Genomic DNA, 22,120 nt, shown 5'->3' on the forward strand with positions numbered 1-22,120 from the left:
ATGTGAGAGCAATGAAGAACTAGAACTCACAGTAGGCGCCAGGACGTCTGGGTCAGGAGCCGGGACAAGCAGCACTAGACTGGTTGAAATGTGGCACTTCAGAGACAGCAAAGGTTATGGACCCTACAGGTCTGAGCCTGGTGAAGCTTCTGGTCAAGGCTGTTTTCTTTTGAAAATAAATAGGTATAAGGAAAACAAAAACAAGAAGCTAGACATAATATGTCCAAAACCAATGAGCAAGCAGTCAAGATTGTTTTATTTTTATTTTATTATTGGCTAGAAAGACTTTGCAATACACAAATGTATTTCTTCCAAGAGTCGCCCCTTGTGATCTTAAGAGTCTATGTTAACTCCTTTTCTGGAAACTTCCTTTTCTCAGTTGTTGTATTCTTGAAGAGCCTGGGCCATGAAGAGTTTGCCTAAGTTTTGGGCAGTGAATTCCTTGATGTTCTGGCAGTAAGTATTAATCTGGCCTGTGCAATTGGAAAAGTGAGAAAGAGAGTCAAAACGTTCCACAAATTATAAAAGGACCTAAAACACTAGTCAAACAAGAAAATCAGCATAATACAGAATCACCAGTATTTTTTTTGTTTTAAATCAAGAGGGTATGAGAATCAATTCTATTTTTCTATAGGAGATAAAAAAAGACTGTAAGTTCTTAAGCCATCTTCCACTCTTGGTTACATGGAGAAGAAAGAAAAACTACAACTTTTTTGGTGTGTGTAGTTTTTTGTTTTTTTGGGTGAGGAAGATTGGCCCTGAGTTAATATTGGTGCCAATCTTCCTCTATTTTTTTGTAGATGGGATGCTGCCACAGTATGACTTGATGAGCAGTATGCAGGTCCACACCTGGAATCCAAACCTGCAAACCCTGGGCCACCGAAGCCAAGAGTGCGAACTTAACCACTATGCCACGAGGCCAGCCTTAGAAAAACTACGGCTTTTTAAAAGGTTATCAGCAGTTAGGTACATATTGTATATCAATCAAAATGTACTGACTCTGCAAATTAGACCTACACTGCACTGAGACAAGCGAGAAAACAGCACAGCCTCTTCTTAGCTAGGTAGAAAAGAGATACCAAGTCACAGAACTGCAAACTAACCGGACTCTCCTGACCCTGATGTGAACAAGTAAGCTGTTTTCAGTCCACGATCTGGGAATATTAAGGGCTGCTCCCCCAAGCCAAGACAGAGCAGGAGCAGAGCGTCCACATGAAGAAAGAGCTCCATCACTGCTTCTAAGTCTTAAAACTAAGGATCTAATCTGATGCAATGGCGACACATTTTTTGAATTGGACCTTAAGTAAGGAAACTGTCTCAGTTCCCCAAAGTTAATCTGTATGTATACTAGAAACTTTTACGGAATTTGGATTTTTCCCTCACACTAAAAATATACCAAGAGAACTGAGAAATTGTGAAAGATCACCTTTTCTTTGAGTAGGATTTTCACTCTAATAAATCTCTCACAGACAACTGGCTGATTGACTCAAACAGTGTTTAGCAATAACATTTACAAGGAAATAGGATAATTATAGCTAAATAAAGCACGACAATTACATATTCAAAATTCAAGTCCTAGCATAGGGTACAAGATCTCTACCACTTGAAGGTGGTGTTAAATGTTAAGTATCTCCAAGGAAAGTCATCCAGAATTATATTTATGTTGTTATAATTTAAGTCAAAGTAAGGAAAGGACTTCTTCAAGTCAGAAAATTTAACTCAATTCAAACACCCACGTACAAATTTGGGCTCAGTGCTAGGCTAGAACATGAAAAGTAAGGGGTTTCAGTTAAATGATCTTTCACATTATGAGACTGTAAACATTTTTTCTTGGTTTCCATGAAAGATGACTCAAATAAAACCTTTCCATTTTAGAAAGTTTATAATGCCATCTCAAAAATGTTTAGACAAACAGAATGAAGCACTGAAAAGACTTTAGAAATAACAAAGACTGACAAATTCTTAAATTTCAGAAATTACAGGTGCTAGATTCAAATTCACTGTTTAACCATTTTAAATACACTAGCTTTTATGACCTATTTTTCTCTTTGTAAATCTCTCATTGTCTTCTTCTTCCTAAAGAACACAGAAAACCAGCCATGTTTTGCACTGGCTAAGGATACCTGCGATGAGCAGAGAATCCATCCTGGCAGGGGGCTGGGGTGGCTTGAAGAGTTTGGACAGATCCTCTTCAGGGAGTGGGGGTTCTCCTCGACTCTGGCGCTGCATGTTCTCCTGCTGGCGACGCTGCTGATACTAAAATTCAGAGGGAAAATGATTTGGTTATTTTTCTCTACCTGAGGAGAAAAAAGGACATTCCTCACTTATGCAACCAGCAAAAACCTAACTGCTCTGAATTCCAATCTTAGTTTTATAAATGATAACCCTTGGTAACTCTTGCTTCTAAGAAGTTAAATATGGCAACAACAGAAGAAAATTCCTTTGTTGTAAACTCTAGCGTCACTTTGAGCTCTAAGAGTCTATAACAAATGATTCAGAAAAACAAAACTGATTACATGAGAAATAAGAAGCTTAAAAGGTAAAGTTGTTCATGGTCGGTGAGTGAAAGGAACTAACTTTACCATTTATGACAATGAGGTACATGACAGCATTAGACATACAATCCATCTTAACCTTAATAACTAAGTAATGAACTAACACACTGGGGAATTCTTTCAACTTTATCCCTATTAACCAAAAGAACAATAATACTGATATATATATACACATATATATCATCATCACTATTATAATAGTAAATACTATTACTGTTCTTGACAACAGATCTATGCTTTAGCTCTATAGCTAAGAATGAATATTAACTTCAGATAATGCTTCAAAAACCTTCAAACTTTGGATTCCTATGACTTTCTGAAGAGAAGATGGGGATACATATAAAGGTATAGGTCAACCACAAACTTACAGATCAAATTATGGTAAAGAGCTAATATTTGTGGATTGCTTACAATAGTGGAGGAAATCACCTCACCCACAGCCTTAAAAGGTCAGGTCGTGAGAAACCAAAGTGGGAGAGTAAAAATTCTAGTGCTTGGATTCTTATAAAAACCAAGAGCAATGATAGTTCTTCCTAAAGTAGGGGAGTAACTTGCTTTGCAAAGATTCCTATACTTAGTATGGGGTATGAGAGTAGAAGTGAGACAAATCTAAAAAGGGATATGAATGGCACTTGTAAGAATAAACATCAAATACACAATTTTAAGACATTAAAATTCTGAAAAAATATCTAAAAGACTGCTTTTCAGAATCAATCATCTCATAGGTGTGATATTTTCAATTTGATACCCGAGGTTGAGTCCTTCACCTAAAGGAAGAACCAGGAGAACAGAATCAAGCTGGGTTTGTTGGGGTGTTTTTCCTAAAAGTTTGTCAGAGATTGTCACCATCCCCATCTTCACCAGCACCTTTTCAGCTAAAAAAGATACTTTATAGATTTATATGTGTTTTTAAAATTCTAATCATGGTAGAATCAAAGTATTTTAAATTTCACTAAATATATGAACGCTGATGCTAAAAAACTTTTTTAAATACACTATTCTCAGAACCACTTAGTTGTGCTTAGAATTCTATAGTTACAATACCTAGTTTAAAGAAAATTTTAATGAACACAGACTAGTTATATACAAACACTTTTACAGATAAACATTCTGGAATCAATTTATCTATGAATCAAATGTTAAGAACAGTTCAGAGCAATATAGTCCAAAAACAGCACTCCAGAAACTGTGAAAATCATGTGGCCTTTAGGTAACACTAATAAAGAACAGGTTAAATGGACATAGCAGTATATATGTGCATATGAGAATATTCAGGTAATTCTAGAGTTTTTATCTGTATTATACTATCTATTTCACAGTAGTTGGTCTATTATTTACTATCAAAATTGCTTGCTCTTAATCACAATTGCTCAGTTTTTTAAATGAACTGAAGATTGCTAACTATGCTGCAATGAGCCACTACCAAACCAATTATAGTTAGTAAAGAAATGAGCTGTGACACTCTAGAATCTCTTTGCTTCTGATTTTCTCAATAAATGGATCTCTTATTTCCATAACCTTGGCATTACAATCTGAGCTTAATATACAAACTCTCTTTAAGGCAGGTATTTTTAAGTACAACTTGTAAATAATATATTAGGAACAAACTATATAAAGAATAATCTTTTTAAATATGATATATAGTTACTAGCTAACAGTCAATACCTTATCAAAGATGATTTACATCACTTTGAAGATGACTCTCGAAACACCACACTTAGAAATGAATTCTGTTTGTTGAATTTTTCCATAATACCAACCTGATGTTTCTGCTGCTGCTGTTTACTTGTATTCCTCATGTATGTGTTATATTTAACTATGTCTTGGCTCATTTCATCCACTCTGTCCATCAGCAACTGTAGATTCTTCCCCAAATGATTGCTGAAATGTAAAGTAAATATGCTGGTAAGTCATATTTTAATGTTATGGTTCTACCACTGCTCTAAACAGTTCTGAGATATTAAATTGATCTGCCATTTGCTAAAAGAATGAGAGTGCACATACACATAAGAGCAAGGGTAAGGGAAAGAATCCGAGTCAGCTTGTTATCAAACTTTCCATACCGAGCGCACAACTATAACACAAGGCTATCTGAAATAGCTCAGGTGCTTACTGTCAGAGCATACATATGTCAGGATACGACAGGCTGAACATACCTCGTGGGATATCTATAATGTACGTTTTCTGAACAACCAAGTTTAACCTAAGCTCAGAGTTCCGAAATCATTTTCCTGAGCACCCTCCCCGCACCCAAACTATACTCCAAAGCATTTAAATCAGTAGTCATAGGAACGGAAGATTCATGCAAACAGACTAAGACTTCTGGCACTAGATTTCTCTGATCTATGATTTCTCTATCTAGCAGGTTCTGAAAGAGCAACCACAGCATTTATTCTGCAAAGCCAGATGAAGAAAGAAAGAGGGCTCCTTTCCTCTTGCCCTTCCTAGAATCTGTGTTTTGGTCTTTCATACTTCTTTACTTCTCCAGAAATATTTATTGAAGCTCATTTACTAAAATCTTCTTATAAAGTCATGCTAATGGTTAGTACAATGACCACCATACCCATTGCTTTCTGCCTGCAACTATCTCCTATATTGGTAAAGCCTGCTACTACACATATGCACTCTAAAAATAACTAGCTGACAAACAGTACTCATTCATTCATTTCAAAGAGATATTTACTAAACACCTATTATGTTTCAGGCTAAGTGTTAGCAAACAGGGAAACAACAGTGAATGAGACATTCGTGATCTCCATCTTATTGAGCTTACAACTGACTGGGGGTGGAGAGCGGGGAAGAAGGTGGTAGACGGACATTTTAGATAGTATGGCGGGAATTCTCTCTTTAAGGAGATGACAGGCTGAAAGCAAAAGAGCAGAAAGTATCAGTCATGCAAAAAGTATTCTAGGCAGAAGAAAGCTCAAGTGCTAGAGGCCTGAGATGGGCAAGAACTAGGCAGATAAAAAGAAAACACCCAGCAGGCTGGAGCACAGTGATAGGTTAGGGAGGCCAGACAAGCATATATGGGAAGCCATCAGCTGCACCACACAACACCCCAATAACACAGAATGACTGAGACCCCTCAACTCCAATGTGAATGGTATCCTGGAGTTGTCTATGTTTGTGACATGTTTTGCCTTAAATTTTAAAACGACCAGTCTGGCTGCAATGCAGAGAATAGCCTGGAGATCAGTTAAGAGTCAACTGCGGAATGCTGGTGAGGATACGGAGAAATTGGAACACTCACACATTGCGGTAGTTTGCAAAGTAAAATGGTGCAGCTGCTGTGGAAAACAGTTTGGTGGTTCCTCAAAAGTTAAACACCAAGTTACCATATGACCCAGCAATGCCACTCTTAGGTATATACTCAAGACAACTAAAAACATATGCTCACACAAAAACTTGCACACATATGTTAATAGTTGCATTACTTATAATAGCCAAAAAGTGGAAAAAACACAAATGTTTATCCAAGGATGAACAGATAAATAAATTTTGGTATATCTATACAATGGAATACTATTGAGTCATAAAAAAGAGTAAAGGACTAACACATGAATGAAACCTAAAAACATTATACTAAGTAAAATAAGCTAGATACAAAAGGCCGCTTAACTGTATGGTTGCACTTATATACAATGTCCAGAATAGGCAAATCCATAGAGACAGAAAGCAATGAGTGGCTGCCAGGGGATGGCGGAAGGAGGAATGACTGCTTAATGGGTATGGAGCTTCTGTTTGCAGTGATGAAAATGTTCCAGAATTAGTGGTAATGGTTGCACAACATTGTGAATATACTAAAAACTAATGAATTGTACTCTTTAAAATGGTGGATTTTACATTATAAGAATTTTATCTCTACTTAGACTACAAACACATACACACAAAATCTATTGTGGTATTCCAGAGAAATAGTGGTGGCTTGGACTAGACGGTGGCAGGGAGCATAGAGAGAAGAGAGCAGAACTGCAAGAGGAACCAAGGGTGACTCCCAGTTTCCTAGCTTGAGTAGCTGACTGGTTGGTCACAGTATTTACAGAGAGGAGTGGAAGGCTGAGGAAGAAACAGATTGGGAATGAATGAAACTAAATTCAGTTAAAATAAGGATTCTTTATGGATTCCATCTATAACCTGAAGAAAATTAGATAGTTTTGGCTCTTTCTCAAATAGTGGAAAGAGCATGAAACTAAGTGTGTCTGCTTATGTGAGTTTATGTGTGTAAATAAATTTATCTTTTAATCCTAGGTCTGGCACTACCCACATAACCTTGACCAAGTGACTTGGCCTAATGACTCAACCTGTCCAGGAATCAAGTGTTTTTTCCAGCTTAAATTTTATTTCATATTTATCTTATTTCATTGTAATTCTGTGAATCACTCACTTTAAAATATTTCTTCTTCTTTGGAAACCAGACTAAGTATTTGTTTCTGTATTCCTCTAGTTTCTTAATAGTTTAATTCACCCATAATTTACGTGTTTGGGCCAACGATGCAAGGTGAAAACTAAAATGATTTTTTTCCAGTAGCTAATTAAATGTCCAAATATAGTCACACTGCTTTCCAAATAACTTCAGGATTAAAATTTAACAATACTGTGTAGTCTCACATGCATCCTTTCAACACACATTACTGAGTACATACTTACTTTGCCAGTCACTCTGTTAAGAGACTAAGGATTAAACTATATAAGACATTGCTGCACTTAACTCATTCTAATGCAAGGAGAGGAATGCAAATAGATAAATTCAACCCAGTGGTGGTAACTGCTCTAACAGACCTACAGCATAAAAGATAGTTTGGTAGGATCAGATGAGACTTTCCAGATTATCTGACAGCTGAATTTTGAGTTTTTGAAGAGGAGTTGAAGACATGGAAGGTGGGAAGGGACACCACATATTCTGGGCACAGGAAGCATGTTCAGAGACTCTGGCATGAAAAGCCTGACACATTTGAAGAAGTGCAAGTAATTCAGTACACCAAGAGCACAGGAGAGGGGCAAGACTGGGAAAAAAGAGCAATGAAACTAAAGAGACAGACGACAGTCACTGTGCAAAGACTCTCGGAAGCTAGGATTGTAAGTTTGGATTCTATTCTAAGGACAATGGGGAACCAGCCAAAAATTTTAAGTAAAGGAGTAATATGATCATACAATTTGCATTTAGCAAGATCACTATAAGGAAAGAGGAAAAGGTTAAAAGTAGGAAGTTAGGAGACTGCAAAAGTAATCAGGAATAGAAATAACGAGGCCCTGGACCTAAGGTAGCAAAAGAGAGACGTAAAATGAAATCATCCCGGGAATGTACACAGAGGAAGACGGACCCTGAGCAACACTGATGTTGAGGGGGGAGCAGAGGAGAGCGTGCTGTGTAGAATGAGAAGTAACCCAGAAGAGATGTAGTTTCATAGACTCCAGAGAAAGAATTTCAGAAGAAGGGGTTATCAAATATTAAATGTTTAAGAGTCTACAATATCCAGTCTTCTCTGACTTTAGTGAGACCTCTAACCACAGAGAATAGGTAGAACACTGCTAAGTGTTGAGGACAAGTGGGGAATGAAGAAATACAAACGGTAACATCTATTAATAAGTTTGACTATAAAAAAGGAGAAAACGAAGTAAAAGCTGAAAGGAGATGGATAATAATGGCATGAGATCAAAAGGTGTTCTTTTTGTAACTTTGTTGGTTTTTTTAAGATGATGGAGACTTAAGTTTAAATGTCCTTATTCTTAGGAGATGAATGCTCAAGTATTTAGGGGTTAAGAGTCGTATCTGCAATTTGCTTTAAATGGTTCAGAAAAAAAAAGGTACACCCTTATGTACATAAATAGCAAGAGAGCATGTGCAAATATGGCAAGACACAACTGGTGAATCCAACTAAAAGGCTTATGGGTATTCATTGTGTTACTATTCTTTGAATTTTTCTCAAGAGTTGAACATTTTCAAATTTTTTTTAAATATGGGAAAAACAAGTCAATAAACATAACAGGAAAGGACCAGAATAGAGAGGCACTGAAGCTATCTGAGGAAGGAGTGCAGAGACAAACAGTGAGATCCTGAGAAAGCAAGAGGGGTAGAGACGGGACTGCCCTAAGGGGAGACACCGATCCTTCCATTTCCACCAATGGAAGAATTGAGGTCCAAAGAGCTACAAGAAATGCCAGAATTAACCACATGATTAGCTGTTAAATAAATCATTGATGTCTTTAAGTGCAAAGGAATTCAGAGAAGGGGAAGATCACCAGCAATCTTATGACTGGGCAATTGGCGGGGAGGGGGCCAGGGCAGGGAGTGACACTAGAGAAATCCATAAAGGACAGGTCCCGCCATATGCAGAGAAAGATCTATTCTATTATTCGTTCCCTGACCTTAAATCTTGGAGACTGATTACCCTGACTTTAGCAATGAGGAAGGTACTACTAGAATAGACCCTCCCTCTCCACCAAAAAACGTCTTTAACATTAAGTACTAATATTATGTGTTACAGGTATATGTGATTATAGTGAAAGAAGACAAGCATAGATATACAGACTTCAAACATTTCATAACACTTACAGTATTATACTGCTCTTCAGAAATATATCCAATAAGAAATACTCAAAACTCTGGACAGTATAGGCCTTGAAGGTCAAAAGGAATTAACAATCATACACAACTGTTTCACAGATAACATTCACAGGAAATCAGGCCCATTACCAACAGCAAATTTAAGAGGATCTTTTCAGTACCAGTTCACCTGGAATACTGAAACAGGGAGTTATTCTTAGGAGTTTCAATAATATAGCCTTTTCTTTTACTGCCAAGGAAACAAAGAACTGAAAACAGATAACTTAGATGTGAATCAAGACGCGCAGTGATAAGCTGGTCTGGCTACAATACCAATGTGCTCTTATTATCCTTAATGTATGCAGGATGCCCACACTTAGTTTACTTTTTTAAAGAGGAAATAAAAACAGAATTCTTTTTTCACATGTGAAAAGCTGAAGGCTTGTATAATACATTTTCAAAAATGAATAAAGGCTGTTACGAAGTAACCATTAACAGAACTACCATCTAATAAAATTAAAAATTAGAATTTTTTTAAATGAAAGGGAATGTAGTATAGTTTATTCACAGCACAGAATAAATTTATCTGGCAAATCAAAGAACTGGTACCCACATACGGGTTGTGAAAAGCAAGACGAAGCAAAATGTTTAAGGAGCTGCTTAACAATGATTTTTGATATAATTTTGAGAAAAATTTTTATGGCAACTGGCCTGATTAGCAGCATCACACTATTAATTTTAGAAATTAAAATTTGATATGTACAAAGGTTATATTTCAGTCTTTTAAAATAGTATTATCAATTTGAGTCAATGGTATAGTCCAGTAGTATAAGCACTGCTTCAAGGTTGCTTCATTTTTTTCCTCCCAACTGAAACACCAATTTGCCCTTTAAATAACTTCACATGGAAAGCAAAGGGCCTCTCTTCCATTTCACATAAAATACAGAAGATAAAAACTATAATAAAATATTTGTCTAGATCTTAGTTGCTATGGAGAACTGGGAACATTTTCTTGGCTATTATAAATGCTGCTTTGGACAAACAGGCATTACAGACCAGCTCATTGGTAATGTGAAAGCACAGAAGGGCTATATTTGTTTTGTATGCTCAATAAATGAAGCTTGGGAAAAGGTGAAGACATAAATTATATAAGCAAAAACTTTCACATAGTAAATTTAAAATTATTATATAACTACATACTTAATACATCAAATTTTAACCTTGCATGCTGAAAAAGGTTCTTAGCTCAATGCTTTAAATACAGGTGTGCCAAGTGTGTTTGTAAAAGCCATAAAGAAAAATACGACCTTCTAAAAGAGACAAATTAAAAGACCATTATGAATATATGTTTCTAGTTAAACAGTACACTCTTTAGTGCCAAATTAGCCTTGCAACCTGGCTATATCATTTAGCACTCCGTTTACCATCCAATTTCCATCTCCTTCCCCTGTAAAGACTTTCTGGTGGCCTGTGATGGATTCACGCAATGGAAGGTGGCATCTGAACCACAATTCTACCCATCTCGAGGCATGGAGAAGAACATGGGGCTCTCCGGTCCTTCTGCGTTTATCCCACTTGTCTTATACTGAAGAAGTACTAAGTCTGTACGTTCTTTCGTACAAGCTTTATCTCAGATAACTAGAAATTTGATAATAATTGAGCTTCTGTCCCAAACTGGTTGCTTAAGAAAATGCACCTTGTTTCTTTCAGCCATTCAACAAATGCATACTGAATGGTTACTGCCTCTATCCATTTCATTTCATTCCACAGGTCTGCTGTTAGCCTTCTCCCACCACAAAACAATCACTCGCTTAGTGGGCATATGAGAGAAGCTACATACATGACTCTGTTCATCTTTCTGTTAAGAGCAATAAATGAGGAGAAAGAAATATTAATTCCATAAAGGAAACAATCTATCTGTTTTGGGACACCTCAGTCGGCATTTTACCAATACAATAAATAATATCTTAGCAACCAGATAACTAAAGCAGTTACAGTGGAGGAAATTATCTCACTACTGTCTAAGATAGCAAAAGCCAGTGTCAGGTTCAGAAAATTCTAATTTTAATTGAAAATTCAAACTGGAAGGTTACTACTAATAGAGTCTGCATCTGAACAAGGGCAAGTACCACCAGTAAAACAAAAAAGCGTATTTGTTTTTCTCCAAAGCATTATTAAATATCCAGCCATAATACCATAAGCCTCTAGGGACAGTGTACAATAAATAAAGCTGAGCCAAATAAAAAAACCCTCTCCCATTAGCATTTACCGTATCAAAGCAAAAATGATACAGCAAAGGCAGCAGAGGGTTCTTATAATAGGAGCTATTAGTATTCAAACACTGTTTCACTTTATCAGTTTGGCGTTTTTCCTGGGATCTTAGCAGGCCGGACAAGCACTACATGTTGTTACATATGTCTTAGTAACCTCAAAACAGCTTAAATAATTTTTTTCTTCCTTCACAGGTTAAAGCCTAAGTAAAAGAATCTTTTGCAGAAGGTGATAAAAAAGGGACTTTTCGTTAGGCAAGGCCTCTTACCTGCTAGCAAGACTGAGCAATTCATGTTTATCTGCTACAGCCGACTTCTTTTCAAGCTCCCACATTAGGACGTTGATCAGATGTGAGTTTTTAATTACAATCGGCACTTCTTCAAACATGTGCTCAAAGGTGATATTTCCCTTTTTCAATCTGTGAAGCATGTTAAAAATACTTTAGTCTGGTGGTCAGAAGTAAGTGACTATTTCATACATTTTCCCTAATTCCAGGCCCTCCCCAACATCTTTGTTTGTTTTGTTAGCATTCTTTACAAAAGGGAGAGAAACTAGAGTTTTGCAGAGTCAAGCATTAAATCAAGTGATGTGAATAACTTTGAAAATGACTTGAGTTTGATCTATAACCCAGAAAGTTAAGATTCTTGGTAAAAGAAACTTCTTTCTCTGTAATCAGTTATCTTCAAAACTTCATTGATACTAAAATGTAAATGTCATGGGTAGTTATGCTATATAATCTATATCCAAAACACATAAAATATAGCTAGAATAGAGAAATATTCTAGTTTTTGGAAAGTTCATTTTAAAAGCCTACTGAACTAAAGAGACTGACACCTAACAGAACGCTCACAGGACACTCCCCGTACAGTGGTTCAGAACACAGCAAGAATGCAGCTTCTCATAGCTTAGTTACAACTACCATATCCAGGAATTGTTTATAAGTTAGCTTTTCTTTCAAAATTCTTTGCACCTTAACTTCTTTAGGAGCCAAAGGGGAAACTAGCAACGAACTCTGTCCTATATGAAGTCAAAGCCACTAACTTTAATTTAATACAAAATAAAAATTCCTATAATTAACAGAAAATGAAAGAATACTGAATTTTTTAAAAAAAACTTTAATGTAAATATTCCAATGCCATTATGTAGGATCACAAAACAACTTTATCAATTACTTCTATGCATACTTATCACTCATAAAATTTCCAGTAAGCCACACTCCTTACTGAATACTTAAAACGTTTACAGCTTTCCCACCCCCATCCATGAAACAGGAGCTCAGAAAATAACACATACAGCTCTCAACCGTTCTGACATGGAACTTACAATCTGACAGCGCTGATCACTTGTTCCATCTCCCTTTATTTAATCATTTATTTCTTCAAGTCCAGTAGCTAATTAAGTCCCACTCTAACTGAATTCACCGTTGGTGAGAACAACAGATGAGACGTTCCATAAAGAATCATTTAAACAAGAAAAGGGAGAAATCAAGTGGCACTCAGCCATGCACAAACTTCTACCGGCCACATGGCAAAAGCATTACCACACCACCACCGAAGATTCAATAATGTGGCAAACTAAAATCTTAAAAGAAAATACCTATCCTTTACTATATGCCTCATTGGCCCCCAAACACTTACGCTTCAGGAGAAAAATCCTTCTCTTTACAAACTTCCATCAGTTTAGGAGTCAGTCTGTATGCCTTCAGCGATAGAGATCCTTGGGCAGTTTTTATGGGATCTCAAATAAGGAAAAGAGAAAAAAATTACTAAGACTTTTGCCATTACTAGTGCTCAAATGACATTGGTTCTAGGTGCATTCTGCTATTTATCATACAACTTTTACAAAATGAAAATCAAAATAAATAATCAGAACACGATTTGAAACAGATTCAAACCAGTACAGCAAACAGTAAGTGACAATGTAGGAACCTATCATCCTATTTATAATAGGCAGAATAACTTCCTAAAGGAAAAACAGAAGATTCAAAATACAGTTATTTTCAAAACTATTCCTCAGCTAGAACCAGTAATCCTGATGAAAATTAAATATATCATATGTGCTATATATGCTATATACATCTTGTATACTTAGAAGGAAAATATTGATGAAGTTTAAATATGAAAATTCACTGCATGCATGCATGTAGTTCTTCAGTCAACTAATTTAAATGAATAGCCCTGCAAACAAAATTTACCCATCCTAATAATCACTGTTCAAATTTCTTAGTTAAAACACATTTTAAAAATAAAACCGCTGAAGTCAAAGTGCTATCACAAAAGTGTCTTTTCAGTTTTAGAGAAACTAATTTTGTCAAAACTAACTGCTTAAACACTCCAAGAGTAAGGGAGCTTAGCACTTGCTGCATGATAACGGCTCCAGCATGCCAATATTCGCCTAAAACCTGTGTTAACATTCATGTTGTCTGAAACTTAACACAGTGAAACTTTTAGCAATAGGTGATAAAATGAAAACCAAAATAGATTGAAACAAGTGGAAAATTCATCAAGGTCTGATGATGCAATGTTTCCAGCCAATATAAGTACACTTTAACAACTTGTTCTTTACTGTAATCCAATTGTTAACATACTGAAACAATTTTGGGGCAGCTCATAAGATTGATCGTATTCATTAGTATTTTTTCTGACAGATACTCAGGACGTTACATTTACTTCTCAGCTGGAAACTATATGCAAGTCTGCCAGATATGGCAAACTGTGAGTGTTTGGGGAGGGGGAAGGCTATAAAGCTGTTAAATTGCCTACAGTTCTGATACAGCACAGAACATCTGGTCTGGAGAGCTTGAGGAAACACCATTAAATAGGCCGAAAAGAAAAAAATCTTTGTGCTAAGAAACAGTCCAGGTTTTGTACGCTGCTGTCAGAGGTATAAAAAAAACTTGGCACGCTGTGTTATGATTGGTCAGTCACGTACAGAGCCAGACACTTTAGCAATCGAGGTTTGTTAGACATCTGGTCCAGTTCCACCAGCCCCTTCAAATGAGGGAGGGGAGATGGAGGAATAAAAATGAAGCAGCTACTCCAGCATTCCAAAACGTACACATCAGGGCTCTGATAGCAAGAAAAATAAACAGAAAGAAGGAAACCCTGTCTAGACTTAGCTGCTGCTGAGGCTGCTGCAGAAACAGGGCTGGTATTTACTTGAGAAGGCCTGCCAGGCTGCTCTTAGAGGCAAAAAGACAGAAAGCAAAAATAGTAGTAATAATATTAAGGGAAGAAAAGAATAATAAAGGAAACTCCTACTAACCGTAAATGAGAACGACAGATTCTTCAATGGCATGCTGGTAACTGAACTGAGAGTCCAGAAGCGCCCGGGTGACGAACGAGCCATAGTATGTGGACTGGTACCAGCCCACGTGGAGATGATCGATGTTTACATGGCGAAGGCTCCGCATCATTTCCATCTGATACTGGACTGGATGATGGCGAGGAGGAAGATAAAAGAAAAATTATTTAATGATGTCACCAATAGTAAAAACAAGCCTTTCTGGAAACAAATTTCAACACAACTATTTATTAGCTAAAGGGAACAGGTTTCCAGATTTTAAAGTCATTCAGCTCACATATGAAGAAAATAAAATTAAGTTTCCAAATCACTTCGAATCAGTGGGGCTTTCCTTTTTTCATTAATGAAAAAACATTTTGTAGAAAAGGTATTAAAAACACAATAATAATGCCCTGTTCTAAACAAGGAATTATTAAATGTAGTTTCCACTCCCCTTTTTAAGACTCTAAAAATAGTAAATGTTTAAGAAAAAAATGTGTGTAATTAATAAACGGGTTGGTTCTAAGAAGTTTCATTCGAATTAACGAGTGAGAATAGTTATCAATGTCTTCTTTAACACAGCTTTTAGAACTGAGAAGTTGAAACCATCAAGAAAACTAATGGGAAAACAATTAACTACCACATTATTTAAATATGAACAGGATACAAGCTGCAGCTGATTTAAAATATAAGAATTCATTTTTGCCTTCATCTGGTGCCCCCTGCTGCATATGCTAAATTTAAAAAAGAAATCTTTTTTTCTTGTCTGTGTGTTCCTTTGTGTTAAGTAATAGATACTACTTCTTCATTAGAATGGAGTTATATTGCAATCACACTGTATAGAATGAAAAGTCTGGATGACTTGTAATTTTGTCAAATTAATGACTAAAGTATATTATTAACTTAAAGCAGTATTAATAGCAAAATAGGTACAAACTGACAATATAATAAATAAAACATTTAAAAAAGGAATATAGTCCAATAATGAGTAACAAATACCTAAAAAACTCAATCAGGTGTTAGCAAAAGTTAAGCTATATATCTGTCATTTCCTTGTTGCAACGGTATGGTTTTACAGAGCAAATAGGATTCAGGATCATAAAGTATAAAAGAACCTGCCTCAGATGAACGTGGTCTTATTTTCAATACTTGTAACTAGGCAAAGAAATTATAAATCTGCTTATTCCAAGGAAGGTTATATTTCTCATGATAACAGCAGCCAACTCACCAACTACTCAAGAATTACGTGGGTTTTTTGAGTTTTTCTTTTTATATGCATATGATGGCCCTCAAGAAGAAACAGTATAAAATTAATATGATAAACATATCAATTGTCTTGTATCTTAAATTTTAGTCTCTCTAGCACATAAGAGACCCCCTTCTCAGATAGTTTAACAGATTCTTATCAACCACATAAACCTGAGATAGAACCATTGCTACGGTCTCCTTCCACTTTAAAATTCTGTAACTCTTTTAAAGTGCAACTAAAATCACTTATTTCACTAACAAAACTTAATCAAATTTAACTTACAAATGAAAAGTCCCAATATCACAAGTAAACTAGAAGCCAGATTAAGTTTATTATTTACTTTCAAGGGACAGGGAAGAGGGGATGGGGAGAGAGTACCAAGCAACTGACAGTACAAATGTGATTTCATAGGATTATTTTTTAAAAATCAGTACTTCCAAAACATCTGTTAATGTACAATTTAGCTATTATATAAGCAGAGGTGAGATTCTACCAACTTGCAATAGTAGGAAAGAAGAAAAGACTTGACATCTGGATTCTCATGCCTGCTCTGAGATTTCTCTCGTGGGGGATCTTGCCATGGAGTTAAAGATCCTTCTCTGATGCTTAGTGGTCCCACCTCCAAAAAGATCTGAGAGCTCATCCCCCGTCAAAATGCTATGACTTCACATTGTTCACTGGATATGCTCATTGTAAGCAATGATTTTTCTATAAACTAAAGAAGGGCCTCCAGCATGCATTATAATAAAATAAAAAATGCAATTCTCTGAAAAGTATTCTGTAATCTTACTAAGTTTCCTCTCAAATAACCTGAATACAATAGATTTTATAATAGTATTTTCAGGATGCATAAGGCAAAAAACTCTATGATCAGTAGCAAACTTCCAAATTCCTTCTTCATCCAGAATCTTACCAGTATACCTTACAGGCCCTTGGGTAAGGATAAGAATGAAAACGAAGTGTTTCTCTCAGCTAAGGAAGAGACTAAGGGATATAAGGCCTGTTGCCCTGTGGAGTTACCACTGCTCCAATGTATTTATTTCTGGGGAATGAGAAGTGGAGAGACGAGCTTCTATATTATTCGGGTGTGTGGGGGGGGAGCACTTCCATTTTCCTCTTCTAGAGCTTAGAAAATCAGGACACATAAGATTTTGCAAGGCTTTAATAAAAACTTACTGTTAGGGTCATAAGAGTTTTCATTTGACCTAAATATGATAGACAAATATAAAAATTTAAGGGTTAAGAGCAATGACAGGTGAGTTGATAAAACTGCTTTTGAAAATCTACAATGCACTGGAATTTCACTATTACACATAAAAAAATGTGCTGGGCCTATTCTATGTGAAATTTCCAGACATTCTCTATCTTGGTGTGGACTTACTACCCCAACTTTAAAAAACACAACCTTAAAAAACAAAAAATGAATGTCCTCTTAGAGGCATCACACAAAGAAAGAGAGGATCTAAAAGGACTGCAAGTGATCCTTGAAAAGATGGGGATGGGGCAGTAGAGGCCCAAAGTGGAGGCGGGGTGCACTGAGGCCCGGTCCTCGCCCAGACGAGTCATAAGAGGCTCCAATAAATGCATGACTCAAAGGAGTCACTTTGGTTCAATAAAATTTTAAAAAAAGCGATTTTTTTTTTCTATTATATACAAACCAAGGAACAAGAGACAACTCACAAACAGACAGGTGAGTTGCTTTCTCTCTGCAGACTTTTAGGTGTTTGTCCTCCTTCTAATGGCGACACAGACACATGACCCTCATCTCCCTTCACCCACACGGTTTTTACTCTTCTTCCAACCCAAGCTTTCAAAAGGCACAAAACCAAACCCTGCAAAAGCGTCCCGGTAAGCCTAAGTAGAGATAAGAAATGCATAGCAGACTGGCCCACTAAACTGCTCAAACCACGTTCCCAGCAGCCATCATTCATCAACTGATCCGGGCCGCCACACCAGCTGACACCTATTTATCTCTTTGGCCAATGGAAGAGACAACAAAAAGAATCACGAAATGGTGACATGCCAGTAAATTTTACACAGGAAATAAGGATTTTAATCTCCCAGGTGAATGCCACTGCTTTTATGGCTATGCTAGTCCCTTTCAGGAGTTCTACTGGGGATGGAGGGGAGTATTTCGGGGTGGGAAGGTAAGGCACATACAAGAGATCCAATTTAGTTACAACAGTAAGGTAACAAGGGAGGAGGTTCATGCTATCTGGAAGTGGCTGTGAAGATGCCTTGTCCCAGCTACAGGGTCTGGGTGAGCGGGAGGTAGTTCTATTTGCCTTCTTATGCCCACCCAGGCCTCAGTTTCCTGGGCTGGAGTTTTAACAGGAGGGTGTAAAAGATGTGGCCAGATAGAGATAAGGTCTTATCTAGAGAGTGCCTCATACCTCAGAACAAAGAGAATCAAGGCAAAAGAAACACAGGGAAAAAGAAGATGGAAAAGAAAAGAATCAGACTCCTTGACAGAAAGCTCCATTACTCCATATTGCTGAGTTAATGCAGATCAATGAAGTAAGAAACAGGCATTTATTGACAACTTTGTGGAGCTGGTCCAGGGTTAGACACACTTTCATTTTTGTTCTAATGTTCACATATTTAACAGAAGCCCAAGCAGCAATTTCAACCAATGACATTCACTTCTGAGTTAACGGCTAAATATTCCTGGGGAATTTCCCCAAAGATGAATAGCAAGAGAAAAAAATTTTTGGAGGGGGGACTGTTTTAAAATTTATGGTAATATTCAACAGAAGAGCTCAGAATTGTGTAGGGAAAAGTTCAGGATAAAACCTTTTAAACATTCTTAGTTTTATAAAGCAAACACCCTACTGACTAAGGAGAAACACTGACAGCAAATGAATTTCAAAGACAAAGTGGTAGTTACTACTAAGCCAATTCAAATTACTAATACAAAAGCTACACTTAGGTGCAATTGAGGTGGTGCTACACAATTTGGAAGGATTATAGAACTGAGCTGAAGTTTTATAAATCTCTTCAACCTCTACAATTGTCTTAATTGGTTAAGCCTGTCCCAAGCAGAGGAGAGCCTGCTTTACAACACTGAACAACTGCTCGAAGTTTGGCACCCATATATTCACATTCACTTTTTCCAGATATCTTCTTTACAAAACAGTCAATTTTAAATTGCCTAGAGCTAAATCTGTCTTAACTGAGGTAGGCTGCCCAATAACTAACTATTCCTTTCAAAAATCTACCACATTTGCTGGGCTTTCTCTTGTTTTATCTCCAAATATGAAAACACTGAAAATAATATGTTGTCTTACACTTAAATGCTATATCTGTAGTTACACTGGCAAACAACCAGAGTTTGAAATTTGAGTTCTCCTGAAGATCACTGGGAAGGACAATGAATTAGAAGCTTTTTGGTTCAGTAGAATAATTAACCAGCATTCTTTGCATCTTCACTTCCTCACATTTTTAAAATCATCTTTTTGATTTTATTATTTTAAGTCAGTCCTCATGAAACACAATTTATCACTGAAAAACAGGAACAAAGAATTGCCACAAGTTGCTAGGCTGGATAAGCTGGAAGTAGAAAGTTAAAGCTGCAACATACTCTAAAACTTGAGATTTGTCTGGCAAAGGAAGAAAAAAACCAGATGTCATATCAGGGAACGGTTAAAGGACAAAGTAACCTAATTTAAATTTTAAAAATTAAAAACAATTGAATGGACCCACTGTCTTATTTAATCACTATATCGTATCAAATAAATCTAAGTTATTTAAAAATACATTATAATGAAATTATATTAAAAATATATACATAGATACAGCCTGGAGAGAAAGGATAGAGCTAAACACCAGGAAGAAAACTAGCACTTCGTGAGCACTTATTATGTTAGACTTCCTGCTGAGTGGTCAACATATGTTATCTGACTTTATTCCTCACAATAACTCTAATGAGCTAATCACGATTATTGAAATCCTTTTAGAAAAACTGTTCACCACAGCTTGCAAAGTGACAGGACTCAATTTGACTTCAGACTCTCTGACTCCAAAGCCAATGCAACCACCCATTTACAGAATTTCAACTCTTCTTATTGGTAAAGCGTAGAGTAAATTATTTCTGAATCAATAAAGCATAACACAAAGACACAGAAATATACAACCTCTGGGTTTTCAGAAACCACAGTTTGTGTATGTTTGATCCCTAAATTAACCAGTAATTTAGTACTACCAGTAAGATTTTAAGTGATAAAACTACCTTCAAAGATTTTTAAATGTCACAGTTGATAATTATCACAAATACACAATCAAACTCCTAAAACGCTGCATTCTGTGTTACTATTTGAAACTCACGCCAGGACTATGCTGTGACTAAGAACTGGCTCTGATCAAAGACGACCTGCACAGACACATCAAGTGAGGGAACAAACAGAGACCAGATCTAGCACATGCTCTTTCCAGCAAAGAAACAAACTAAGCTCAATCAAGAGATGCAAATGGCTTTAAAAGCAAACACACAAACAAAACCCCACAACTGTGAAACAAATCAATGATTTCAACAAACATGACAAGGAAGTGGAATACATCAAAATCTCCTCTCTGCTCCAGCACGAGGGCTCACCTAAGCAGGGCTTTTAAGAAAATCATCACAAGCCTCCCTCCCAGCAGCACCACGGGACACCATGGGCACCGACAGGCTATGAACTGGGAAGGCTCTGCCCCACCATTTAACAAGAAACACTATTTCGTGCTTTCCTCTTCATATCAGACTTTCTGCCAAGCTGCACATACGTTTCAGGCAATGTTCAAAGCTGGGAGCAGACGTAGATTTAAGCAAACAGAATGTGCATTTGAAAAAAGAATTAAGAGTCTACTTTGGGTGGAGAGAACCATGGAACATACATTTCTTAAAATTTCCATGTTCTCTTCATCCCGTCTGTATCACGTGTTCATCTTTTTTTTCAATTAATACATCTGTTATTAAGGCCACCCCTGTGACTGCTTAAGGATTTTGGTACCAATTCAATTTTTCACAATAAAGTGTCCAATATAAATTCTGCTCTACCTAGAAACTAATCTGCTCTATTTAAAAAGAAATAAAGATACTGCCTTTCTTAATAATCTTACAGGAATATTTTTTAAAATACTTCATTTGTCCTGGGTGATTTAACAACTTCTCTAAAGTGCTTATGAGCTCTGACAAACAAGTTCTTCTCAATACCAAGCTGGAGATAAGGGAATTGGGCGGTGGGTGGGGGTCATCACTCCTTCTTTTAAAACTAGTAAGGGCTTTGAAAATTACTGGAAATCAGGGTTTTTCTGAGAGGTTTTAATGTGTCTCAGGAAGTCTTCTATGAAATAAATTGGATTCTTCACAGAAAACAATGTGTATATCTCGTAACAAACTCCTATTACTATCTTCTTAACCAAATCATGAAACACAGCCAAGTGATCCTATTTCTTTGAGGTTGTGTGAATCTAAAGTCTATACACATTTATGCCCTTAGTCATGAAAACACAGGCACGTAAGTGGATGATAGAGAGCAGCTACTAAGTTAATTCTATGTCATCTGAAAGCTGTTCATACAAAGTGAATTCACCTGGACAGAACCAAGGGCTGTAGACTCCTTACCCCTCACCATGAAGAATTCGCACTTAAAGAATAACCTACTGACCACTGCTATCTTACTACAATTAAGAGCAGGACATGTTAGAAGACCAAATGGGAATCTCTGGATTTAAAAAAAATACCCTTCACACCATGCAACAAGCTCTTTCACGAGGACACAGGTAACACCTCTGTCATATTTACAGCTATATATCAGGCACTAGATTAATGCTGGCTTAGAGTTATGTGCTGAAAGGTATTCTGAAAGAATGGAATGTTTCAAAAATGTGATCATTCTAGTGAAAGGTCAATTATTAGGAAATTATATATAAATCCATTTTATCGTGTTCATAAAGGACATGAAATAGCTTGCATTAAAACACATAAGATAATCAGTAAAATCAGGACTAGGGAAAGTATAAACTAGAACACAGCAAGTAGAAAGTGAAGTGAGGCAAAGACCTGAACAAAGTGAAGTAAGCCATAGATATTTTGATTAAAATACACAAATTTCTCTCTGAGTATTCTGGCAATCAAAGCGAAAAGGTAAACATGGTCATTTATATTATCCAAAGGGAGAAAAACATCAGCTCTCAAAGTAGCTAAGACTTTCCCTAGTACTTAACCCCAAAATAAAGTTT

At 36.5% G+C, this 22,120-nt stretch overlaps 1 protein-coding gene across 1 annotated transcript in view; it reads right to left on the minus strand.

Annotated features, from left to right (window-relative positions):
- Window positions 1-247: 247 nt before the first annotated feature.
- EIF3H (eukaryotic translation initiation factor 3 subunit H) overlaps window positions 248-22,120 on the minus strand; it is a 95,716-nt gene continuing 73,843 nt past the window's right edge. Inside the window, exons 3-8 of the mRNA NM_001309259.1 lie at window positions 14,635-14,802; window positions 13,008-13,107; window positions 11,639-11,788; window positions 4,316-4,436; window positions 2,124-2,256; window positions 248-473 (exon numbers count right to left, since the gene is read on the minus strand). Coding sequence (NP_001296188.1) covers window positions 376-473; window positions 2,124-2,256; window positions 4,316-4,436; window positions 11,639-11,788; window positions 13,008-13,107; window positions 14,635-14,802 — 770 coding nt within the window. The 3' untranslated portion in view covers window positions 248-375. The remainder of the gene's footprint in view (window positions 474-2,123; window positions 2,257-4,315; window positions 4,437-11,638; window positions 11,789-13,007; window positions 13,108-14,634; window positions 14,803-22,120) is intronic.

Source organism: Equus caballus, chromosome 9 (genome assembly GCF_041296265.1).
Source record: "Equus caballus isolate H_3958 breed thoroughbred chromosome 9, TB-T2T, whole genome shotgun sequence".
NCBI lineage: Eukaryota > Metazoa > Chordata > Mammalia > Perissodactyla > Equidae > Equus > Equus caballus.